General features: G+C 33.4%; 1 protein-coding gene across 2 annotated transcripts in view; it reads left to right on the forward strand.

Moving 5' to 3' along the window:
* Window positions 1–25,212, forward strand: part of ATL2 (atlastin GTPase 2) — a 42,612-nt gene extending 17,400 nt beyond the window's left edge. Inside the window, exons 2-13 of one of the 2 annotated variants that reach the window (XM_039887386.1) lie at window positions 645–889; window positions 10,185–10,319; window positions 10,580–10,684; window positions 13,591–13,641; window positions 13,959–14,015; window positions 15,439–15,531; window positions 17,630–17,768; window positions 18,544–18,671; window positions 19,749–19,805; window positions 20,713–20,784; window positions 21,439–21,870; window positions 23,978–25,212. In XM_039887386.1, coding sequence (XP_039743320.1) covers window positions 645–889; window positions 10,185–10,319; window positions 10,580–10,684; window positions 13,591–13,641; window positions 13,959–14,015; window positions 15,439–15,531; window positions 17,630–17,768; window positions 18,544–18,671; window positions 19,749–19,805; window positions 20,713–20,784; window positions 21,439–21,870; window positions 23,978–24,097 — 1,634 coding nt within the window. In that variant the 3' untranslated portion in view covers window positions 24,098–25,212. Of the gene's footprint in view, window positions 1–644; window positions 890–10,184; window positions 10,320–10,579; window positions 10,685–13,590; window positions 13,642–13,958; window positions 14,016–15,438; window positions 15,532–17,629; window positions 17,769–18,543; window positions 18,672–19,748; window positions 19,806–20,712; window positions 20,785–21,438; window positions 21,871–23,486 lie in introns of both variants that reach the window. The other variant, XM_039887387.1, reaches the window with a different exon arrangement.
* Window positions 25,213–26,972: the final 1,760 nt, after the last annotated feature.

A 26,972-nucleotide genomic window follows, 5' to 3' on the forward strand; every position in this document is an offset into this window, starting at 1 on the left:
ATTCTTGTATCTTCCACTAAAATACTAATCCTGTGCTTTGCTTTAATATGAGAAGCTGTACCATTGGTACTCTTATTAAATTAGAGACTTGTTAGCTTTATCATAAGTATCAGTTTTGGAGACTTCTTAGGGCCTTAACATAGCTCTTTAAGTTTGAAAAATGTCTACATTTCATATACATGTTTTAATCTTTGTAACTTGGAATAATTTCCAGGTTATACCTACAAGGAAAATTGGAATCTGAATTATTAGGTGAAATTGATCCTTCTCCTCTCCCTCCCTCCAACTTGTTTCTGTGTGCATACAGTAGCAAAAGTCGTTTATAGAATAATACAGGGCTCAGGAACAGCTACTGTTCATAGGTAGCTCTTAAAGACGTAATTGAGATAGAGGCCATATTTAGTATTGCTGCTTATCTGTATATCTAGTGGGAAATCTATTGATATTCTTGGTCCTATTACAGAGGGAATGAGAAATCCAATATGTACTTGAACAGTACTTGTGACTATTTTCAAATGATTATAATGGGGGTCTGGGTGTGGGGTGGGAAGTTATTTGAAATTTTGCTTTAGTCGTGATCCTTTAGGAAAAGTTTATAATGTAGGAATTAAAGTAATGAGTTTCTCTCTTTTTTTAAATCCTAGATGAGAATTATGAAGACGATGACCTAGTAAACTCTGATGAGGTTATGAAGAAACCATGTCCAGTTCAGATTGTTCTTGCTCATGAAGATGACCATAACTTTGAACTTGATGAAGAAGCTTTGGAGCAGATATTGCTGCAGGAGCACATTCGTGATCTTAACATAGTAGTGGTATCCGTGGCAGGAGCTTTTCGTAAAGGGAAATCATTTCTACTGGACTTCATGCTTAGATATATGTATAACAAGGTGAATAGTGTCTTTTAAATTGAACCCAGTTAAAAACAACCAACCAACCTTATTTTAAAACATAGATAAAAAACAGTAAGAGTTATATTTTTAATTTAAAAAAATATATTTCTTGATAAGACTTCTCAGTTAAGACAATAAGTTTTTTTGAGCTCTTCATTCTTCATCTCCATAATTCCTTTTTGCATATAGTACCTATTGATATATATGATTGAGCATCTATGTTCCAGGCATTGTAGTTCTAATCCAAGATGTCTGAGCGTACTCTAAAGTCTCTGAAGTACTATTCATCTCTCCCTTTCTATTATTTCCTCATACTGTCCCTTGATCACTTTTGCAACCATAGGTGAAGTAGGCTGCTAGAGAGCCCTTTGTAAAAGTATATCTATGTTCCTCAGTTAAGTCACTTGCAGTGACTCTTAATTTTCGAGATAAGTAATTACTAGTTCCTTATAGTGGCTTCCATGGACTTTCATGTTAGCCTCCTTTCTTGGCTTTATTTGTCAGGTATACTGTTGTTTTTGTAGTTCCTTGAGCGTGTCTTGTTATTTCGCAAACGTTGCTGTATCCTTGGCTAATATTTTCATAGGAGGCCTTCACCGATGTCTAAGATTATGTTACGTCCTTATCCCAACTTTCGTGCACAGGTTATATGTTTCTTTGGTGCTCCTTTTTTTTTTTGACACAACTTTAGTCACTTATTTTTTTTCTGGCTGTTTTACCCTCTGTCAGAAGTGAGCCTTGATTACCATATCTCCTGCACCTAGCATAATAATTGGCCCATAGTAAGCACTTATTTTCTATTTTGGTCGATGAACCTTCCTCTTTCGATGTAATTATTATTTCCCTTGCCGTCCCTGATTTTGACTTTTTCCCCTTGAAAACAAAAAAATTTTTTTTCGCTTGAATCAGAATGTTTTTCTAACTGTTGAAAATTGAGCCTAGGGAATGGGAGTTTGATAGGGACCAAGAAGGAATTGGAAATTTGGAATGGAGCCACATAGTGGGAAGGACTTTACAGAAGGCTTTTGACATTTAGATGCCACATGAAGATGCTAGAACTAACCCTCTGACAGAATTATGTAATTGTCTAAACATCTGTCAGGGTGCTCACCTTTATGAGTTCTATGTAAACCTGTAACTGGGTATATCTGCCTTGAGGTAAGTAGTAAGGTAAACATTCCCAGTTATTTTTCTAGGAAGCTTTTTGTAAAGTTCTTTTCATAGGGATCTTTTTAGGCATGTCGCTGTATGCCTGAGTACTAAGAATGTAGTTCATATTAAAGAACACTATTTTACATATATTGGAAATTGAGAAAGATACAGTATTTTAAAGTTTTTCCATTTAGACTTGATTTTTTCTCCTAGAGTTTCACATCTGAAATAGAGATACATATAGACATATTCTTTTAAAAGAACACTGTACATTTAAAGGTGATGAAGAATTCTTGCATTTTGAGGTTCTGACTCCTTAAGTTAGTTTGTGTGTATTATATCTGTCTGTGTCTGACCTGTTCACTGCAAATAAATGTGTATTTGATTACAAGTAGGTCACAGATAGTAGAATGTTAAAAGGAGAAAGAAGCTTGTCTCACTTGTCTAGCAATGACAGATAAGTTCCACCTCAGGTAGCATTTCCGATTTGATCTCTGATCAATTAGTAGTGGCTCTTCAGAGGTGGAATGCAGCCCACACATGTGTCATGTATTTGAACTCTTTGAGCTACCAGAATTCCCTCCTCTCCTGGGGGAGGCACTGAAGCCAGAGAAAAGTTATGAGGGCATGAGTGAGGTTACATACCTAGTTAGTAGCTTCTAGGTTTAAAAAGCTTTATTAATTTTCACTCATAAGGTTTCCAAATAGAATTTCTGATGTAAGTAATTTAATATTAATTCTCTTAATTTAAAATTGCATTAATCAATATCTGATATTTGGGATAAAATGCCTCTACTTTTTTGTGGATAACATCTTTCTACTGAGTAGTTCTTTCTTCCTGGGAAATGAAAGAAGGAATAACAGTGGGATAGTTTTGAATTTATTTCCTTAACTTATATGCCTGCAAAGGTGGGATGCTAGCTGAAGAAGGTAGGCGATAATATATGTGGTCTTTTGTGACTGGCTTCTTTCACTTAGCATAATGTTTTAAAGGTTCATTTATGTTGTATTATTGGTACTTCATTCTTTTTTAAGACAATAATATTCTATTGTATAGATATGCCCAATTTTATTTATTCATTAGTTAATGGACATTTAGGTTATTTCCACCTTTCAGATTATGAGTAATGCTATAATTATATTAATATGTATAATATATTACTAATTTTATATAATACATTGACATATATAGTAATATTAGGTAAAATTCCAGCTTCATTCTTTTGTATGTGCCTTTCCAGGTGTCCCAGCACCATTTGTTGGGAAGACTTTTCTTTCCCCGTTGAACGGTCTTGGCACCTTTATTGAAAATTAGCTGATCATAGGTACATGAATTTATTTCTGGACTCTCAGTTTTGTTTAAGTGATCTCTATGTCTATTCTTATGCCAGTACTTATACTGTCTTGATTACTGTTGCTTTGTAGTCAGTTTTTAAATCAGGAAGTGAGAGTCCTCTTGTTTTGTTCTTCCTTTTCAAGATTGTCTGTCTATTCTAGGTCCCTTGCAGTTTCATATGAATTTAAGATTTGGCTTGTCAGTTTCTATAGGAGGTTAACTGAAATTCTATTTGTGATTGGGTTGAATCTGAAAGTTTAATTTGAAGAGTATTGCCATCTTAATTTTAAGTGTTCTAATCCATGAACATGAAATGTTTTCCTATTTATTTAGATCTTTAATTTCTCAGAAATGTTTTGTAGTTTGCAGAGTATGTTTAACACTTTTGTTAAATTTATTTTTTATGCTATTATAAATGAAGTTTTTAAAATTGTATTTTCATATTGTTCATTGCAAGTCTACAGAAATACAATTGATTTAAAATTTTTTCAATTGATTTTTGTATGTTGATCTTATATCTCGCAGTCTTGCTCAACTTATTTAGTTCCAGTAGTTTTTTAGTGGATTTTTTAGAGTTTTCTATATATAAGATTATGTCATCTGTAAATAAAGATAGTTTTACTTCTTTTCCAATCTGAGTACCTTTTATCTTTTTTTCTTGGCTAATTGTCCTAGCTAGAACTTACAGTATAGTGTTTAGTAAAAGTGATAAGAATGGGCATCTTTTTTTCTAATCTTTAGGGAGACAACATTTGGGTTCTCACCACTATGTGTGATGTTAGCTGTAGGATTTCTTTTGTAGATTTTTAAAAATTCTACAAAATTTAACTTCAGGAAGTTCCTCTCTATTCCTGGTCCGCCAGGAGGTGTTTTTTTTTTTAATTTTTATTTTCATATATTTTTAATCATGAATGGATGTTGGATTTCGTAAAATACTTTTTTTTTTTTTTTGCATCATTTGACAAGATCATGTGATTTTTTTTTTTTTTTAGCCTGTTGATGTACTGGATTACCGTATGAATTTTTTGAATATTGAGCCAGCCTTGCATCCCTAGAATAAATCACACTTAGTTGTGGCATATAATTCTTTTCATACATTATTGGTTTCAGTTTGCTAATTTTGTTGAGTAATTTTACATCTTTGTTCATGAGATATGTTGGTCTGTAGTTTTTCTTACTTGTAATGTGCTTTAGCTGATTTTAGTATTAGGATAATTCCGGCCTCATAACGAGTTAGGAAGTGTTCCCTCTGCTTCTATTTCCTGGAAGAGCTTATAGAGAAATTGTGTTATTTCTTCCCTAAATAATTGGTAGACTTCACGAGTGAAACTCTCTGGTCTTGGTTATCATTTTTAGAAGGTTATTAATTACCCATTAAATTTCTTTAGTAGATATAAGCCTATTCAGATGATCTATTTAGTGTGTGTGTGTGTGTGTGTGTGTGTGTGTGTGTGTGTGACATTGGTGGTTTGTCTTTCAAAGAATGGGTGCATTTCCAACTAAGTTACCAAAATTGTGGACATAGAGTTATCTCTTTGACATCATGGAATTAGTTTTGACTCTTTTTTGATTTCTGATATTATTAGTTTGACTTTTCTCTCTCTCAAATCAATGTTATTGATCTTTCAAAGGACTAGCTTTTAATTTCATTGATTTTTTTTTTCTGTTGATATCCTGCTTTGTTCTTTTCAGTTTTATTGATTTCTTCTCTAATTTTATTCTGCTTGCTTTATGTTATATTGCTCTTTTTTCCTAGTTTCCTAAGGTGGAAATTTAGATGATTGGTTTTAGATCTTTCCTTGTGTGTGTGTGTGTGTGTGTGTGTGTGTGTACCCAATGCTATAAATTTCCCTAAGTATTGCTTTTGCTGCATTTTATACATTTTCGTAAGTTTTATTTTTGTTTTGTTTTAGTTCAAAATATTTTAAAATATTTCTCTTGAGGCTTCTTCTTTGACCCATGTGTTATTTAGAAGTGTATTGTTTAAACTTCAATTATTTGGAGGTTTTCCAGCCGCAATTTTTTTCCAGCCCCAATATTATTAGTTTCTAGTTTAATTCTATTGCAATCTGAGAGAATAGTTCATATAACCTGTTCCTTTAAACTTGTTTTAAGGCCCAGAATGTTGTCTGTTTTGGTGAATATTCTGTGTGAGTTTGAGAATGTTCTGCTGTAGGATGAAATATTCTGTAATTCCAGTTAAGTTCATTTGATTGCTGGTGGTGTTCAGTCCAACTGTATACTTACTGATTTTCCGACTGCTGCTTGAGAAGTGTTGAAGTTTACAGATATAGTGGATTTGTCTATTTCTCCTTGCAGTTTAGTTTTTGCCTCACATATTTTGATGCTTTGTTGTTAGGTGCACATACATTAAGGACTGTTAAGGTTTTTTTTGAGAATTGACTCCTTTATCATATGTAAGACCACTCTTTATCCTGATAATTTCCTTCTTCCGAAGTCAGCTCTGGCTGAATTTAATATAGCTACTCTAGCTTTCATTTGATTAGTGGTTGCATGGTATGCCTTCCTCCATTTTTTTTCTTTAAAGCCATCTGTGTCTTTATATTTAAACATTTTTTTTGGTAGACAACAAATAGCTGGGTCTTCTTTTAAAATCCATTTTAAAAGTTTATGTCTTTTAAGTGGTTTATTTAGATCATGCACATCTAAAGTAATTGATATAGTTGGATTAATATCTTACATTTGCAACTATTTTGTTGGTTGCACTTTTTGTTTCTTTTTTTTAGCTTCTCTTTTTCTGCTTTTATTAGCTTTAATTGAGCATTTTATATGATTTCATTGTCTATCCTCTCAGTATACTTTAAAAAATTTTTTTTAGTGATTGCCTGGGGTTTGCAATATATGTTTACAGCTAATCTAATTTGACTTTAGAATAATACTACTCTAAAATACTAGCTCAAGTACCTTATGACAGAGTATTCCCAATGCCTTCTTCCTGTCCTTTATAAAATTGCTGTCGCTCATTTCCCCATCTGTATATGTGATCACTCAATACATTGTTACTATTAGTACTTCCAACACACAGTTGTCTCAAATCAGTTAAGCATAAGAAAGATAAAAGGTTTTATTTTACCTTCTTAGTCTTTCTCTGGTACTCTTGTTGCATACATATGTCTGCATTTCTGACCTATATTATTTTCTTTCCCTTTGAGGACTTTTAACATTTCTTGCAAAGACATGTGTACTGGCGACAACCTCCCTCAGCTTTTGTCAGAGGAAGTCTTTATTTCAATTCTTTCACTTTTATTGGATAACTTCGCTGGATACAGAATTTTGCTTGCTGGCTTTTTTTCTTTCAGCACTTGAAATGTTTTACTTCACTCTCTTCTCATTTGTGTGGTTTTTGATGAGAAGTCCAAAGTAATTTTTATCTTTTTTCCTCTATAGGTAAAGTGTTTTTCATCTCACGCTTCTTTCAGGATTTCCTTTTGTCTTTGTTATTTTGCAGCTAGACTGATATGCCTTTATTTGTAGATATTTTGGTATTTATACCTTTTGGTGTTTTCTGACCTTTTCTCAACCATTATTGCTTTTGATGTTTCTTTTATTTCTTCCTTCTCCTTCTACTATTTTCATTATACCTATATTATGCCTTTTGTGATTGTCCCACAAGCAGAAGGAGCTCTGTGTGCTTTGATACATGTAGACCTGTGGCTGGACCACCAGCTCTGTGTTTAAAGTTTACCTAGCTCTTCTTTCACTTCGTTGATAGGGAATGTTATCTTTCCTATGGCAAGATAAGAACTTGTATCTTACTATTTAGAGTAGGTAGGAGTTCTTTATTGTTGGTAATTATATTACATTGGTAAGCTTATGTTTATTCACTATATAATATTTGACTACATTTAAAGTTCAGGTGTTTTCAGATTGCCTTTTGCAATTGAGATTTATTCTGTAAGAATCTTCTCTTTCCCTTTTTATTTTCTTGGAGGGATAAGATTATTTTCGGAATTTCAAGATTTAAGGCTTTTTTTTGGTCCCCACAGTAGTAAATGGTACCAGATTACTATTTTTCAAGTCTAGATTTACTTTTACTTATGACAGCAAATAGTATCTGTTACAGTGAGGCTGCTTCTAGAATTCACTGGAATGCTCCTTGAGGGCAAGAATGTTTGTTCTTGTTCATGGCTGTATCCTTAGAGCCTAGAACAGTGGCTGGCGCATGATAGGTCTTCAATAGATATTTGTTAAATGCAAATGTATTTTATGAAAATTATCAGAGTTCATTATATTAGAGAAATAGGAGACTTCTTAACTTCAGATTTTGAAAGGTCAAAACTTATTTGTTTTGATCATCTCAGTTCTCTGATTTACCGTTTCATTGTTTTATTGACTAATCAATTTAGTGTTTTTTAAACATTTTTATTAAAGGATAAACTAAGAAGAGATGATAATATAGTCAGAGTTTTTAAAAAATGATATACCAGTTCTTTTTCAAGTTTCTTTTGGAGAAGGGAAGGTTAACAAATGTGCTTGCCTATGATTTCAGTCATCTATATTTTTTAAAGTTTATTTTTACTGTCTTGTCCATGTAATTGTATTATTTCTAGGAATAATGAAAGGGTCATATTTTTTTCCCATATCTTACCCATGCTCAGAAAGGAACACAATGAAGCTTAATAATTAAAATTTTAAAGATATTCATTTATCGAACAAGTATTTTGAGTACCTACTGAAAGCCAGGCACTATGTTTTGAGAAAACAAAACAATAAAACAGACAAAGTTTCCTTCTTCATGGAACTTATGGGGAGTTAGAGAAACAAGATAAATAGGTAAAATATAGAATAAAAACAGATTTCTCTAACAGGGTAGATTTTAAAAAAATTATTTGTGTAGGGTAGACCTTTTAATAATCAGTTCATTAAATACCACTTTTGACATTGTTGGGGAATGAAATGTCACATGTGAGAGCCTAGAACAGGGCAAGGCACTTTGGTAAGAGCAGTTCAATAAATGAAGATGGAGTTTATAGCCACAAGAACTGCAGTGCAAAGCTATATAAAAATAACCACCTGCAGCGTTAGTAATAGGCTTTAAGATTTCAGAAAAGTTGGAGTTTCTTGACTGCTGGCTCAATCTAAGCAGAGAATGAGGTGGAACAAAGGTATAAATATTGATATGCTAATCATATGTATTGAGGAATAGGGTTTGGTATGGTAGAAACAGGGAGTTGTGTGTGGGGGTGTGCTGGAGAGACTTATGTGGATTATCAGGGGCAGAGATAGAAAAAGTAAATTGAAGGTGGATTATATGCAACAGATCTTCAGATAGTCCTATAGGTAATGGGGAGCCACAGATGACTTTTTAGCAGAATAGTGGCATGATTTGTTGAGAAAATTAAGTCACTGTGGGAAGGAAGGGTTGGAGGGGTCTATCTGGAACATCCAAAATACAGCAGGGGCACAACCACCATTGGGCTTGTCTCGGGGGTACCATTTAATCCTTTGATGCCTGTGAAGTGTGCCTACTGAAAAGTGAAGACAGCATCCAAGAGAATTTTGTAATTGATAGGATTGGTAACCTACTGGAGATGGAAGTTTTTGGAATAATTATAGGTGGTTTGAAGTTTAAGGCTTACTTTCACATTAGATGGTGGTCTGGACAACACTTACTTTCTCCCTTCACTTTATATTTGCTTTTCATAAATTGTTTCTACCCTAATATCTTTTTTCCACCCCTAATTTGAGCTTCGTTATCTGTTTTGGGCTACATGTCCAAGCTTACTAGAATTATTTTTGAAATAAAAGAATTTTTCCTGTGGAGTACTTTGTTTGAATAAAAGGTATATAGGCTTTAAGTATACTAAAGAATAGGGATCTTGATATTTTGTGAAAGTTACTCATTTATTATATCCCAGATTTAACTTTCTAGATAAATTACCTTATGGTATATTAATTTTTATATTAGTTCATAATGCTTAATTGTAACCATGTGGTTTTAGAACATTTTATTATGGAAAATTTTAAACATACCCCCAAATAGAATGATAGTACAGTGAACCCCAGTGTACCTGTCAGCATCTTGTTTCATATGTTTTCCTCCCTGCTCTTTTATTCTTTTTTCTTTCTTTCTTTTTTTGCTGGAATATTTTTAAACAAATGCCAGACATATCCTTTCGCCATAAATACTTGCATATTTAACAGATAAGGATTCTATTATTTTTTAACATGAGCACAATACCATTATCACCAAAAGATCAACTTTATCCTGATTTAACACCATCAAATATAATACCTACTCTGGGTTCAGATTTCTCTTTTCGTTTTGAAAAAGACTTTTTTATAGTTGAATTGTTTGAATCAGGTTCCAAACAAGTCTTGTGGTTATTTTTAAAGTCGATATTTTTTAAAGAGAAAATTAAGGCAGTGTGAAAACATTTTAGTATAAGCTATTCTAAGAGCAATGCTGTTTTTGACAGCCATTCTGTCTGGAACTTAGTTTTGTTTATCTGTATAAGAGATGTCAAAATAGATGGTATATCTATTTTTTATGATTTTTAAACATTATAGGAAATCTTTCCAACATGGGGAAAAGTAGATGCGAACCCGCCTATCTAGAAGCATGAAGAGACATAATATGAGCAGATTTGTCTCTAAGACAGATCACCTCAGATGAGATTGGGGACTGCTTTTTTAACTACTTGTGTAATGTTACAGTATATTTTATCTCACTGAACTTACCTTCCTCATTTGCAAAATAAAGAATGGGTGATTTCTTAAATTCCTTTTTTAGTTCTTAATTTTTTTTGCGTTTTATTCTACGTTTTTGCTTGACTTTACCAGGATTCTCAAAGTTGGATTGGTGGAAACAACGAACCATTGACTGGCTTTACGTGGCGAGGTGGTTGCGAAAGAGAAACAACAGGGATACAAGTCTGGAGTGAAGTATTTGTGATCGACAGACCTAATGGAACGAAAGTAAATTTCTGTTCATACTTTTTTTGTTATGTTTTTCTTCCATATTCTTTCTTGAGCTCTTTTCCGGTATTAAAGATCAAAACAACACAGAACTATTAATGTCTAACTGTAATAAATATGGATTATTATGTGAAAATGTGTGAGATATTTAACTTAGAGTGCTTTTCTTAATTACGGATTTTGGCATTTTTCATTTTATATTTGATTTCTTTATTATTGGTGGATATTTTACTTAGTATTTTAAACTTTTAAATTCCTAGGTGGCCGTGTTGCTAATGGATACCCAGGGTGCCTTTGATAGCCAGTCAACTATCAAAGACTGTGCAACGGTGTTTGCTCTGAGCACTATGACTAGCTCTGTCCAGGTGAGATATGAGATGCTATAGCATGATCAGTTCAGATAAATCTAATACCTTCGCTGTTCCTCAAAATGCCTTTTGATTGAAGAAAGAAAAGGATTAAAATTAGAGCTATTTACATTTCTTACTGGTCATTTACATTTCATGCTTTTTGTTCTGGCTCACAATGTGAAATTTCATACTTTGAGTGCTTACTAAGGAAGCAGTAAATGAATAGCCAGTACCTTTGGTTTTTCATAATAGTATCTAATGCTTTTTTTTTTTTTTAAGAGAAAGGTATTACATGTTATTCTTTTTTTTAAGTAATTTTGTTTTTATTTATTTTTAACATTTTATTTTTTTTTTATTTCCCCCTTCTCCCTTCCCCTTACCCTCTGGTAATTTACATGTTATTCTTAATTAAATTCAATCATGTGGCTGCCAGATATAATAAGGTATAGAGGTTTATCTTTATTTTTGTCTAAATCAACCAACCAACCAACCAACCAACAAAAAACCCCCAAGTAGTTAGTTTTCTACTTGATCTGTATGACATCTAGTACTTGATTGTTTGAATTAATGGAGGTAGAGGCATAAGAATTAATTCATATTTAACTAGGGAAACCTAAGTGATGTTTTTATAATAAACTAAAGACTTAAATTACCTGTTTCATTTAGAAAGGATAAAATTTCTTCTGTTTTTCACTTATCCTTATACCTTATCTAATTGTGTTTGGAATTCTATAAAGTTCCAGTCTCTTTAGGCTAGGCCATCTCTTTTCTGTATAATTTAGACTAATTGGACTGAGTTAAACCAAATTTCATTTTGTAAATTTCTGAGATCATCTGTGGTTAATACCTCTGACTGAAATATGAATTACCAAAGTATGGTGGTTAGGCTTAGCTGGTGATAATGAATCAAGAAGTATATTTGCAAATATAAAGTATGTGCTCATCCTGACATAAGAAATATTTCTTCTTGGTGGTAGATTATAGGTTATGTTGTCAAAGTGTCTTGGATGGAAGTTTTGTACTGCTTACCAGTAATATCTGGAAGATAGACCAATCTGTTAAGTTCCCATTTCCTCCTTTCTCAATTTGATGCGTCTAGCTGTCAGAGTGGAAAGAAATTTTGGATATTATAAGATAAAAGAGGAGTACTTTTCTGCCTGGCTTCTGTTTATTATAGGGCTGGGATATCTGTCACTATCAACTAAGTGATGCTATTGAGGACTCTTAAAGTCTCTTTTCTCCATTTTGTTCTACCTCTTTTTCTCTGCTTTTGCAAAGTGGCAGAACAACCATTCTCTTAAGGCCACCAGAAGCCACATATTTGTGTTATATTATTATATTATAGCCCTTCAGATTAGCTGGCTTGTTGTGGCTTGCCTCAAATTATAATGTGGGAGTTCCCTGTCTTAAAACCTGGACCTTGGTATTCTCTTGTTTATTCAGCTTTATGATAGTAGGAGGCCTTGTTTTGGACAACCACTTAAAGCCACTCAGCTTTCTTATGTGTAAAATGAGAATTTTACCCATCTTGCCTATATCACATGTGGTGATTGTGTGCAGTCAGAAATGAGCTCTAGATGAGGTAATGCATAAGAAAGTGCTTGGTAAACTGTAATCACAAAGATTAAAATTATTTTTTATTGCTTTCATCTTTGAGGCTACACTTCTCATCTTCCTTACATAAGCTCTCTGACTGATAGATCAGTGATAGATTGATTTCTCTTGTCATTTATTTCAACATACAATTATTCAGCATCTATTGAGCACCTCTTAGTACAATGTAGTATGCTAAGTAGTAGTGATCTAAAAAAAACAAATTCTCTTCCCTCATTGCTGTTTGCAACCTGGCTCTGACAATGAAAGTATCTGGACCTCTTTTCTAAAAACTAAGGCCAATATGATTAAAAACAGGTTGGTCATGCTTTCAGGTTTTAAGCTTTAAATCTAGAGTTTAATCACCTCAGTCATTAATTACTTTTTAAGTACTCAGGAGTTTGTCAGCTGAGAATGTCATTTTAATTTTGCTGACCTATATTGGCCATAATGTTTATATTCTTGACCTCCAAGTGATTTAGCTAGATTAACACTTATTTGCTGTTAGAACAAATTGTTCTATCTTTGGAATGACCTTATTTTCTTAGACGTAAGTTATTTCTTAGCAGAGGTGACATCTGTGGACACCCACTTTTCTCTAGGTTGCCTTTTAAAGATCCGAGTCAGAAGGACTGGATCTAGTGAATCTTTCCTCCAGTTTTCCTTCCTTGAGAGTACTTAGACTATATTGTCAGCTCTGGTCTGTGTGCCTTGGAAAGCATCCTAAAAAATTCTGGAAAGGGCAAGAGTGCCACCTACTGTGATTTTTTTCAGTTACCACAGGCCAGTAAAATTTTCATATTAAATTGTTCGGACTGATGAATTTAAATTTAAAATTAAGTAAAAAGAACCGTATTAGAATCTATGGTAGTTGAGACACCCACTAAATTAACTATAAACTATGTAACTATGATTATATCAGTGAGGGATTTAACGTTGTAGAGTTATGCCCCTCACTTTCATTGACTTAGAAAAATAATGTGGAAATTTCACTTAAAATGGCCATTTTATAACATTGAAGTAACTTTAAGAATGAGAAAAACTTACTACATAATCTACTTTTTTTTTTTTAATGTCTGCCACTTTTTAGGCTCCATATGTATATATTCATGAATTTTACAGCTTACCACTACTGCTTCCCTCTTAATGCTTTATCCGGACTCTAAGGAAAAAAAAGAATCTGTTTTTCATATGCCACTGGTTAAGATAGTGGCTAAGTGATTCATTTGTGCTGAGATATAAAATATCCTTCATTTCCACAAGTAAAGTTATACATTGCTGAATATTTAAAACAAAACACTAATAACAACAATATTTTGTTTTAACAGGTATATAATTTGTCTCAGAATATTCAAGAAGATGATCTTCAGCACTTGCAAGTATGTATGTCTCAATATATGCCAAAGTATTGAAAATTTAATTTCTACTTTATTGTCACTTTACACCTAGAAGCCTATAATATTGTAAGAGGCAGATTGAATATTACATGATTTTAAACTGATATATGACTTCTTAACTTTTTATTAATTAAACTTATTAAATTTTAATATATAACTTAGTCTGTTAGAAAATTAAAATGCCTCGCTTTCAGATGATTCGAAGGTTCTGACATCTAGTGGTCTGATATAGAACAGCCTTGCAGATGTCTTCTTTCAGTCTCTTTCGGGGCATTGTTCTAAATAACTTGACTTAATAGTTATTTACAGAGTATGGCAGACTTGCAATGGAAGAAATCTACCAGAAACCCTTTCAGGTAAGTAATTTATCATTTTTTAAAAGTTACCTATGAAAAGCTATCAAATCACCTCATCTTGTAATTCTGAAGACGTGAGGCTATTTGTTGTAATAGAATTTTTAGCAACAGATTCAGCAGAGTTGATACTAATTTACAGTAGTGTCATCACCAACGTATCAGTAGTAGGCTAACAGGACAGGAAATAGAACAAATGAATATTGTATTGGTTCTTAATACTTTAGATTAAGAGCTCACTAATATTTCTCTTAATTAAATGTTATTTAATTTCAAAACTTAGGACAGTCACTTATATATCTTTTAATGTGATAAACTATAAAATACTAGGTTTCTTGTTTGTGGTATATTACAAATTGAGGTTATTGCTGTTATTCTTTATTTTGGTTTCATGTAGAAAGTTCCAGAATTTATAGATCTCCCCCTCCTTCTAGCCTCTCTTCCCCCATGTTTTTTATTCCTTTTAAATGCTAGGTATAGAATATAAAGTCAGAAATTAACCTGGGTGGAGTTATTTTAGAAACTTTACTTACTTTTGTGGAGTTCTTTCATGACAGGTTAAAAAAAAAAAGCTAATTTATAAGTTGACATTAGTACTATTTGGTCAGTTGTTTTATAGTAGGTGAGAGTGACTCCACCCTGTTTGCTAGTCGGTATGTGATGTTCTTCCTGTGTCATAGCATTGCTGGTGATTCTTAGTGTTGGTGGGTTTACGTTGATTTTACCCCAGTCTTGACTGTCTCAAATGATCACTTTTATGAAATACTTGGGCAGGTTATGGCTTCATTTTGTGTATATGGGTGAAATATACTCTATTTTGCCTATTTCAGTTTTTCTGAACTGGGGTTATTTTGCCACTAAGTGGACATTTGCCAGTATCTGGAGACATTTTTGGTTGTCATAGTTTTTTTTTTGAGGGGGCGGTTAATGATATTGGCATCTAGTGCATAGAGACCAGAAATGCTGTTCAATATCCAGCAGTTCACAGGACAGCCATGAACCACTAAGAATTCCGTGGCTCAAAATGTCAGTAGTGTTGAGGTTGGGAAACCTAAGCCTATATGAATTAAAAATTCTGTGAAAAGAATTAGTTGGTCTAGAATTAGGTTAGCTATTCTTCTAGTTATACAACTTTGACTTAAAATTATGATCTGTATGCCCTGATATACCTTTCGTTCATTAAAAAAAAGTCATGTATTGCTTGTGGTGACCACATAGTGAGTGGTTTGCAAATGGAGGCAATTGCTTGGTACAGGGGCTTGGAGTGTTGTTGGTTTAGGCAGGCCCTTGATATAACTAAAGCAGTATTGACCATTTTGTTACTGTATCTTTTGATAAGGACTGTTTAGGGAAGTAAGGGAGGCTTCAATTATTAAAGTAATGATTTTTTGGTAAAATTTTGTAAGAAATTTTTTTCTGTCTATAGACATTAATGTTTTTGATTCGAGATTGGAGTTATCCTTATGAACATACATATGGTTTGGAAGGTGGAAAACAATTCCTTGAAAAGAGATTGCAGGTAAGCCCCCATTTCTTAGAGCATAAGCACCAAGCCAGGTGAAGGAGTAGGCTGCCTGGACCATTGCTTAGATACCAATCTCTAAGTGTTATTGGAATAAATTGAGTATCCCAGGTTAGCCCAGATGACTCCATATATATTTGATGAAAAATAAATTGGTTGCGCTCCTGCCTGAGACAGTGTCCTCAAACAGAAATTAAGGAACAAATATTTCTCTTAAGAGTTAACTGTCTCCTCGGCAAATCAATATTTAAAGGATAAAAATTTGAAGGAGACTAAGCTTTTTGACCTACTTAGATTGCATGCATGTCTCTTACTGGTCCAGCTGAGCTTTAGAACATTTGGGAGAGGTTGAATAATAAAACATGCATGCACTGCACATAGATGATGTGAGACCCTCTCTCCAAGGAATACTGTCTCAGAATGACAGTGAATAGAGCTAGAAAAGGAATCTTAAACGTCATCTAGTTCAGCCTTCTTTTTTTTATATTTGTATACCTGTATCTATATATACTTATAGATATATAGATATGGAAAACGAAACTGGAACTTAGAAAAATGACTTGTCTTTGGTCACTTAACTAATTATTGATAACTAGAAGTGGAACCTAAATAGCTAGACTTCTGTCCCATGCAGTATTCTACACTGAGGCATTCCTGGAAAATAACCTCACTAACATGATCCTTTATTCCTAAAGGTACCCTCCCATGGAATTACTTGGGAAACCCTCAGATGGTTTAAATACTACCCATCTACTCACATACACAGTCCCTTTATGCATAAATAGGAGGTTCTCTCTTTAGGTTAATAAAATTTCATTTGCCTATGTGATAATGCACTTAGTTTCTCAACACATTGAGAGACTTGGGGTAAAATAGAATTTTATTACTCCTAAAGTGAAATTAAGACCAATTCCTCTTTCTTGTATTATTTGAAAGGCATTTCCAGAGCCTACTGTCAGATAATTTCAGTCATCAAGAGTTTTCTCTGGTTTGTTCAGAGAAATTAACACATAGCACATCAGGCATACTAACTAAACTCAGAATTATGTACTTCAAAGACAGGAAGGTTTTTAATATAATATTGACGTGATACAGGAAAGTGATCAATTTATAGGCATGCAGCTTAATGAATTTGTACAAATTGAACTTAGCCATGTAACAAGCACCCAGAAACACCTACCTCCATCCACTGATCCCCCCAAACCCTCTACTACTATCCTGACCTCTAACAGGCTTTGTTTTTATACTTTTTATGAAAGGAATCATACACAGTATGTATTTGTTTTTGTTTAGCATCTTTTGCCCAGTATTATGTTTCTTAGACAAATCCATATTGTTGCATATAGTTTAGTTCATTTATTCTCATTGTTATGCAGTATTCAATTGTATGAATACACAAAGATTTTTCCATTCTACTCTTGGTGGAGATCTAGGTAGTTTCCAGGTTTTGTTGATTATGAATGGTGTATGTTTTTTTTTGTGTGTGTGTGTTTTAGAATGGTTTTTGATAAGAATTTTTAGGAGAGTATATTGAGATAAGTAGTTATTAAAAATCTAAATATAGGATTTTCTTCCAGAAAATACACAGTAATCTCTCTTTCCCAAACACTGGTAACTAGCATTAATCATAAATAATCATTTGGAGTGAGTGCTGAAATCCTAAAAATTTCTAAGATTCTTTAGACTGCACTGGGATGTTTCACCTAAGCTGTTATTTTGCTCAGGGGCTGACCTTTTTGTTTGTAGACAAATTAATACTTTGTCTTTCTCTTAAGCATTATAAGTACTTTAAAGGCAAATTCTTAATTATCTGGTTTGTATCACAACCACAACTTGTTATGATTAATCATTAATTATTATTTTTGTATCCTTGGCAGCTAACATGAGGAAAAAAACATCTTTTCTGGTTTAAGACAAAGTAGGGTCTTTACCAAAGTGGTTAGAAGTGGGTCTGTAGTAAAATTTTATATTGTCAAAAAACACCTATCTGGAGTAGCATTTGAGTTAAGTGTGAAGGCATGTATGTGAGTATGTTTTCTTTAAAAATTTTTTTTTCTCCTGTTTGCACCTTCTTTCTGTCTTCTTCTGCCCTCAGGTAAAACAAAATCAACATGAAGAGCTACAGAATGTAAGGAAGCACATTCACAATTGTTTCTCAAATCTTGGTTGCTTCCTTTTACCACATCCTGGTCTTAAAGTTGCAACTAATCCTAGTTTTGATGGGAGATTGAAAGGTGGGAATTCCCATTCTTACTAAAGTCAGAACTTATTTTTAGGGGCTGAAAGTTTTTAAATACATGGATTCTTAAATTTTCTGTCTTATTCTAGAGGACATTTTGTTGCATTGTAATGTGATTGTAAAGCTCTTTGTGGTCTTTCTAGCTTTCCGTTGTTGTTGTTTGCAAACAGCTAGCATATTAACATATTTTATAATGTGGTCTGTTGCTCAGCACTGATGTCTTAAAAATTCTAAAGGCTGAGAACACTTCATTATTTCATCTGATTACTTTCTGCTAAAAAGCTTTACTGATCTGCTGTATTGATGTAATCAGATTTAAGCCTCTTTCACGGGTGACAGTATAATTTTTTGTGTATGTTTTTGGATTATTTTGAGCATGATGGTAAAAGGCTTGAGGATTGATGAAACTTTATAGTATGGCTGGAAAAACAAAACCTAGTATTAAAATTTAATATAATTTCATGAATTATTTGCTTTCTGAAAAGGATAGTCTAGTAAATACTTACTGTGAGATTTGTTTGGGTAGTCCACAATTTATTTTATTTATTATTTGAGCTGAAAGAATTCTTGGGGCATGAGGTGAAATGGGGTAGTAGAGTAGGGAGGATTATATATTTTTCTAGGAGATAATGATATGTTTGGATGACTTTTTAAAATGAATACTTAAGTAATAGATACTATGAACTCTTATGAAACAGAATTTTATGAATGGGGACTTCTTTACTTTTTTTTTTCTGGACTAATATGTTGACTAACTTCATGTCCACTAGATATTGATGAAGACTTTAAACGAGAGCTTCGAAATCTGGTTCCATTGCTGCTTGCCCCTGAAAATTTGGTAGAAAAAGAGATAAGTGGCTCTAAAGTCACTTGTAGAGATCTTGTAGAATACTTTAAGGTAGGAAAACTTAACATTAAATGACTTTGTCTAAGTTAGAAATATAGCTGACTTAAAACTCATCTATATGTGCAAAAAATTTCTTACCTTTATTTTAAAACAAAAGAATAAAATGTATAACTTATTTTTCTGCCTTGAACTGAGTATATCAATATTTAAGGATATTTAAGAGTAGCAGACAACTTTTATCTTCTAGATAGTGATTTCATTTGTTTACAGAAATATCCTACTTGTTCTTTAGCTATGATATGAGAGAACAACCACCATTCATCATATTATCATAATACCATTTGTATCATTTGTGAATGATGATAGATATTGGGAGCATAGTTCTGCACCTTGAATTCTCACAAAAGCCTTCTCTCAGAGTTCTGAGGACTTGATAAGAGCAGTTGAAAACTGGTTTCTAAGCTCAAGTAAATTATTCATAGATTTTTTTTTTCCTTTGTACTTTTCTAGTCTTTATAGCTTGATTGCCAGAGCATGACCCTTGTAGATGGTTTTATTTATTCATAGTAGTTATAGATAGGTAGAAGGGAAAAATAGAGTACCTAAGGGTGTATTTTTGGTCATTTTATGAATCCTTGATCATTTTCATACTCTCTTTGTAATGAATTTAGAGTCAGTAGAAAGTTCAGATGAAAGATTCCTACACGAACTTACTATAAACTCCTACATTGCCTTCTGATTCTTAAACCACAATTATGTAAATTTTTTCTTGAACTGAAAATAATTTAAACTAGTCAAAGTAATATACTGAACATATGAATCTAACATATTTAGTTGAAACATTGGCAGTAAGGGAGTATTACAGACATTTTATATGTAACTTTTAAATATGAGATAGAACTTTTACATAATTGTATTTAGAATCATTTCTCTTGGTTATCATTTAGCAACATGCATTTAATGTTGAGCATAGGGTTAATTTTGTTGAAATGAGAGTGGATAATTTTTAAAGCCTAGATTTTCCTTTTAATAGTGTGAATCGTTTTTTATGTAATGGTTTTTCTTTCTTTGGGGTTGTAGAGCCAAATTGCATAACCTACCAATATAATGAATCTTCTGTATTTTTAGGCTTACATTAAAATTTATCAAGGAGAGGAACTTCCACATCCAAAGTCCATGCTTCAGGTAGTGTGTGCATTGTACATTTATTTATTTATGAAGGAGAAAAATCCTTGCTTTAGAGATTGTGATGGAAATAGGATGGTGCTTCTTTGCATGCAAAAAATTTTAGATATTTAAGGCAATACATGTCATGGGTCCTGAAGTTTTTTACATGATTTTTTTGTAACTATAGATTGAAGACCTTGCACACATATAGGCCACCAGAAATAAGAATTCTCAGTCCCTTCAGCTGCTCAAAAAGTGCATGAAAATTTGTATTGCAGAAGATAGCTTAATATGGGCCTCTCTGAACCAAGCTTCTGTTCTCTGAGTCTTTGACAGTGAATGGTGTTTGAAATAGGCTTATTTTCTCTTGGTATGAATGATTTAGAGTTGCTTCTAATGAATGTATGTTTTTTCTTTCTTTTTTAAAAATATCTGTCCTTTTGGGACAGTGTTATTTTAATCTAGTTCATAATTTAAAAATATGCTACCTTGGGCAGTTTTTCAGTTTTATAGTGATTAAACAGTATTTTTCTCATGAAAGTCACCCACTAAGCTGTTGTGGTTTTAAAAATGTCTCTTGTGTAATACTGATTATGAGAGAGAACCATATGGGTTATTCTTGATTCTTTTCATCTGGAGACGTTTTAGGGTGGTAGCTATTTTATTCTCTATAATTTCCTGAGCATGTATGGTATTTTCTACAAACCTATTTTAACAAACTTAAGCAAAACAAAATTAGGTAGTCCTATTAGAAGCAATTATCCTTTATACCGGTGTTCCCTTCCATTGGAAAGAACAGGATGTTAATAATATTTTCTCTGGTTCATTTTCAGACTTGTTCATTGTACGTAACTTACAGTGTTAATCAGAATGTATGGGGTTGTCATGTAATTTTTGCATAAAATTGGCACATTTTATTTTTTAGGCAACAGCTGAAGCTAATAATCTTGCTGCAGTAGCAGGAGCAAGAGAGGTTTATTGCAAAAGTATGGAACAGGTTTGTAACTAAAATTTAAACTTGACACTAGAGTGAGATAGAAGATTTTTATATTTAAAATAATTGAACTCTTTTGTGCTCCTTAAGCATTATTATGTTCAGTCACTTCCTGATACCCTTTTATCATCTCTGTTAGAAATAAACTAGGTTCACGTAGTTAGAGTGCAGGATATGGGTGGTAGATTATTACATGAACCATACTGAAATATTTTTTAATACATGATCCAGAGTGCTGTTATTAGTAGTTTCTGATGTAAATAACATTACGGTAAAGGCCAGTAGCAGTTTCTATGCTTGGCTTGCTAACTTAAACATTAAAGTACCTTTTCTGTATTATCTTTTACTCACTCTCTTGTCAGCAGTCTTTTGTATCTTATGGTGTATTGGTGGGTCAAGTGAAAGGTACAAATTGCAGTGTAATTTTTCTGTCTTTACTTTTATTAGTCATTTTTGGAAATTTATTTTGCCCTAGCCAGTTAAGCATTCAAGATATAAATAGGTTATGATTATGTATGAGGTATTATGAACAAGTTTAAAACTGAACCATGTAGGTGACTTGATTTCTTGAGTCTGAAAATTATGAGAAAGGAACTTCTGTCAAGTATGAATTATTTCTAGCATGTAATCTGTCCTCCTGTAATCATGTCTGTGCAGGTATGTGGTGGGGACAAGCCTTACATTGCACCTTCAGATTTGGAGCGAAAACACTTGGATCTCAAGGAAGTGGCGATTAAACAGTTCCGTTCAGTAAAAAAAATGGGTGGAGATGAATTCTGCCGTCGTTATCAGGACCAGCTTGAGGCTGAAATTGAAGAAACCTATGCAAATTTTATAAAGCACAATGATGGCAAAAATATCTTCTATGCTGCTCGTACCCCTGCCACACTCTTTGCAGTCATGTTTGCTATGTATATAATCTCAGGACTGACTGGCTTCGTTGGCCTAAACTCTATAGCTGTCTTGTGTAACCTTGTCATGGGGTTAGCACTGACATCTCTTTGTACTTGGGCATATGTTAAATACTCTGGGGAGTTCAGAGAAATTGGAACAATGATTGATCAGATTGCTGAAACACTATGGGAACAGGTTGGTATCTATCTTTTGGTTTTTCAGTGACTAATTTCATCCCTGTGACTCCCCCTCCCCCGCACACAGTATTCACACACCTACTTTTCCTTCGTATGAGGAATGTCAAAAGGATGTTTTCTGTTTTGTTTGGATGTATAATCTAAATATAAAGTATAACAGGAGAGTGATTTTTTCCTTTAAAGTCATAATTATAGAGTGCTTTGGTTGGCTTAAATCTGTAATATCCTTTGGATAGATTCTTAATCGTAGATCTTGACTATAGCAGACAATGGGTAGGGTGAGACTCTAAGGAATTTTTCTTTGAGAAAAGAAAATATAGTTGGTGAAAGAGTTACGAAGGTAAGAAAAAGAAGTTGGGAAGTGCATGTTTTAGGAAAGCAAAAGAAATTTCTTACTACTATTGGCAAAAAGCAATGCATACTTATATTCCAGGAAAAATATCAGATGATACTCAGATCTTCGTTACTTTCCGTGAAGATAGTAGTGATTTACTGATATACTGCAAGGAACAATTCTGTAAGGATTTCTTACACCAATAGAACTTTGTATGACCTCTGTACTATGGAAATACTAATGAACAAAGCAAAGTGCTACAGAGAACCAGCTTCTCTTAATCATAATCTTTACTTCAACCAGAAGTCACATCATAACCCTTTACCTCAAACCAGAAATCAAAGTTGGGCCTGACAGTATCTACTAAGGAAAGCCGTGTTGTGTGTTGGCCAACTGTGTGTTGGAATTGCCTGTGTTCAGAAATTTGCACTTAAGGAAGTTGTCATTAAAATGATCATCGTGAAAAACTTGAGCATCATATCAAGGACCAGAGTGAAAGCTACAGTTATTACTGGTGGACAGTATAATAGGCATTTTCAGATACCATTTCTGGGCTAGTGAAGTATTGGGCTTATTTGAATACCTAGACTATGCAGGTCCAATGTTTGGGCTTTAAATTCAAAAACTGATGAAGTCATTTTTTTGAAGAAAGTTAATTCGATGTTAACTTTTCTTGTAATAACATTATTATTACTTTGTAAAGTGACCCACTATATTTATTTGGATTTTGTTTCTATTCTATATAGAAATGCTCTTATTTATTCAGATCTGATTTGGAAGCTTGTGTTTGGATATTTGTAAAATTTAAATTTTTATCTCAAAAACCTCTTCATATTCCTTTGGTATCTCCTAATAGAAGATGGATGAAAAGCTGTCACAACCTCACTTTTTAAAAAAAATATCAACTTTAAAATTTTGGATCATTACTAATTTTCTGCAACATGAATTTCAGTAATTGTACAGTGTCTTCATTTGAAAACCAGTCATCTGTACAGCATTGATTCTAGGATTTTAGAGATGCCATTATTACAAAACAGTTAAGTGGAAGAATCTAAAGAATGTGAAATTACTTTCAGTATAGTTGAAGTAAGGTGCTCACTAGTCAGAGAAGATCTGTCAACATACCTTGTCTAAATTTTTTTGCATTTCTCTTTTCTTTTGCTTCAGAGGAGTCCCAGGAAGGTGAGAAACCTACAAAGTCTCAAATTCTTGTAGTCTTAAACTCTTTAACTTCAAGGCACTCTTGAGTCATTCTCCTAACAAATCACTCCATGTTTTAGGTGTTTTCCAAACTGTTTGAAGTTACTAGACGTCGAATGGTTCATCGTGCTCTTTCATCAGCACAGCGACAGAGACTGTCATCCAACAATAACAAGAAGAAAAATTAGACAGTATTTTAAGCTTTTTTCTCTATCTGAAGTGTTCACACTTATACATGTAGGACAATAAGCAGGACCGTCTGGGCCGGTCTGCATAAATGCTGTATACATACCAGATTTGATGCTGCATATAGGGTATGGAATTGCACATCCATCTCATAGGAATTGTAAATGGTTTGAATAAGAGGAAAGTGATTTTTGTTGCATTATAAAAATTGTCTAACTGCATTATTTGTAGCATCATAACTTTTTTTGGGAGAAGCATCTTTTTATTTCCCACATTCCTGGTTATTTTCTTCATTGCTTTGGATTGAATTTTTATATCTATTTTTATATGTAACTCCTTTTTTACCTCATGTTTTTATTTGTTTTGCACATTTCTCATACCACAGGTATTGAAGCCCCTGGGTGATAATTTGATGGAGGAAAACATAAGGCAGTCTGTAACAAACTCTATCAAAGCAGGCCTGACTGACCAGGTGTCTCATCATGCCCGATTAAAGACAGACTGACAGTTCATCTCCTCATGGACTTCACTCTCCCTTTTTTTCATGCTTGCTGTACAATGAGAACTCAAATAAAAATAAACCAAAGTTTACAATCAACTGTAGAAGTAGTTTAGTATAACTGGCTTCACAGATGGCTGCCACAGAGTGTGAAAATTGTTTGTTGGTTTTAAGCATTCTGTTCATGGCTCCTAAGGCATGGAGATTGGCTGAGGAGCATTAGTTTATCATGCACATTTGTGCCATGTTTAATTCTTTGTTTTTCTTTTTACTTAATCTAATGTTAGTAAAATTTGTCTTATGTAAAAGGATATTTCAGGGAAATATTTTAAGAAATCTATTTAGAGTCTAACACAGTATCCCGTTGAAATTTTAATTTTTAGAGAAGTTATGAATCACTGTATAAAGAATCAGATTGGAATGACATTGAAGCCTTTATTGAGCCACTACATTAAAAGTATATATTGCTTTACTGCCTTCAGTACCAGTATTACATAAAATGCATGTATCAGAAACTTCACAGAAATTACATGACAACTCTTGTAGCTGAGAAAGTGATTCTGAGGTGTACATTTGTCTTGCCTTTTTAAATTTATAAACCTGCCCTAAGAGGAGATGCATATCTGGGAAACTGAACTGTCATTATACAGTTTAGCCTTCATGTACATAAAATATGCCATTAATTTTATTGGGGGAGAAATTCCATCCAAAAATGTTGCCTACAGCTATGAGTTAAGAGTGTCTGTACAGTTGTGTAGCTTTTATTTTCTAAAATCACAGATAGGGCATGTATATGAATTATAAATATATAAATAACAATTTTGTATGAAAAGTTTTGTAGTTTATGGCAAAATCTGGTTCTGTGGTAGGCTAATAAGTACAGTCTCTGTGAAGGAACGTTTGTGGCTCATGTCAGTGTGTGAATGCATAGACAATTTGAAGTTTTTGATATATTTGTGATATTTATCTTGAGCACTGCAATCTCACCCCACCTCGCCCCCCGCCCCCCGGGAATTCAATGGGAATGTTTATCGTGACTGTCCTCTGTTACATTTTAAAGTTACTTCCTGTAATTTATTTTCAGTACATAATTAAAAATTTGTTGTATATATAAAATGAAACTTGTGATTCTTTTTTAAGAAATTCTTCAAGTATGCTTTCCATTACATAAATCTTATTTGTTCATTCTGAAAAGAGCATGAGCAGGACACACCCAAGTGAGAGCTCTAAGGTATTGTACCTCGGAGCTAAGCTTGTAAAAAGTTACTTTTCTGTGTCTCTCTTTGGGAGGGAAAACTTGTGATTAGCCTAGGTGTAGCTGGGGATATATTAATTTCTTTCTTTTTGTGTGGTATATGTAAGGCTAACATTTTTGCAATACTTTTGTAGCCTTTATGGATACCTATTAAAGCACCTAGTTTGGTTTTTAAGTGAAGAAAATTCAGATGTTGAGTTGCATGCCTGAAAGCTCTAAATTTACTTTGGTTGATATATCTCTTCTCTTCCCCCCTTCAACTCCTGTTTTTATATGGACTGTACTTGTTTCCATCTGTATTAAATTGCTACCAACTCATCTGTTCTTAAACATAAAAAATCCACCTGAAAAGTGTCTCTTTATTTCTTCTACCACCCTGTTTTATGAATGCTGGACTCTTTTTACAAATGAAAAAATAAAAATTTCGTTGTATAATAGCAATTCTGAAATTAAAGACATATAGCTTACCTTTTTTTTTTTTTTAAGGGGGAGTTGTGGAATCTAGACCATTGGATTTCTTAGTATTTCTTGTTGGGAAGGATATATTTTCTCCAAAGAAGATAGACTTCTATAAAGGATCCAAGGAAGAACTTGGGTTTCACTTGGCAGATTTCGAGCATTGTTAAGCAAGAAGCAATAAAAGAGATTAAAGACAACTCAGAACTGTTGACTGAATAACTTTGGTGTTAGTATGTTTTCTGTGGTACAGTTTTTTACAAGGGAGGTTTTTAAAAAATACTGAGGACAAATAATTGATCTTCCTAATTTACTTTTGTGGAAGGGGCAGTCATTTGTGAACCTGCTGTTGAGCATGCTTTATGTATTTCTCATGAAGATAGTCATCTCTGCTTCAGTGAAAATATTTTCATAGAATTGAATCACTGTATTTCACTTTTAAGGGTTATATTTTCAGAGAACTCTGAGCTGGGCCAGCTTTAGTTTTTTTACTTCCAGAATTGGGCAGGCTAGGGACTTCACCCTTGCTGTAGGTGTAAGTGCTGTTGGTGTTAGTTTACATTGTTTCATCATTATGGGATTTAAAAAGGTTTAGTCTTAATTTGGTTAAGAACCTATTAAAAATATACCACGAAATTTCAGAAATCACTGTGATGTTGCTGTTGGTGGTCGACCATATAAATATTCAAAATGGCCTTTTGGAAAGTTTCTAAGCAGTTGCTTAGTCTTAACTAGGGGATTGGCTTTTTACACTAGCAGCTTGTCTGCAAGCCTACGTTGCTTGTGTCTGTTGCACACTTTTAGGTTTCAGCAGTTTTTCGTGGCCTGAATTCCAGTACTGTGACCAGAATTGATCTGTGACTTAAATGCTTTTCCATTTGTGTCATAGTTGTGGGGTGATGATGAAAATCAGCTTGAAGAGCCGGCAGCTGTGCCTCTGGTGGCTCGCTTTTCACTTGGCTAGCATTTGCTAATCACATGGCTACCTTACTTGGATTCAGTCTGGAGCCTCTGTCGTAGAGTTTAACTTTGAGGAATCATCCAGTTATCTCCTGGGCAAACAAAGCTAAATTAGGGCCTTTCCAAGCAGGACAGAGAATTGTCACTTTTCTGCCTAAGTCTTAGATGAGATTCTTGGGATTTCTCCTTCAGATTTGCAATTTGCTGGCA

This window comes from Pteropus medius, unplaced genomic scaffold, assembly GCF_902729225.1.
Source record: "Pteropus medius unplaced genomic scaffold, Ma_sr-lr_union100, whole genome shotgun sequence".
Classification (NCBI taxonomy): Eukaryota; Metazoa; Chordata; class Mammalia; order Chiroptera; family Pteropodidae; genus Pteropus; species Pteropus medius.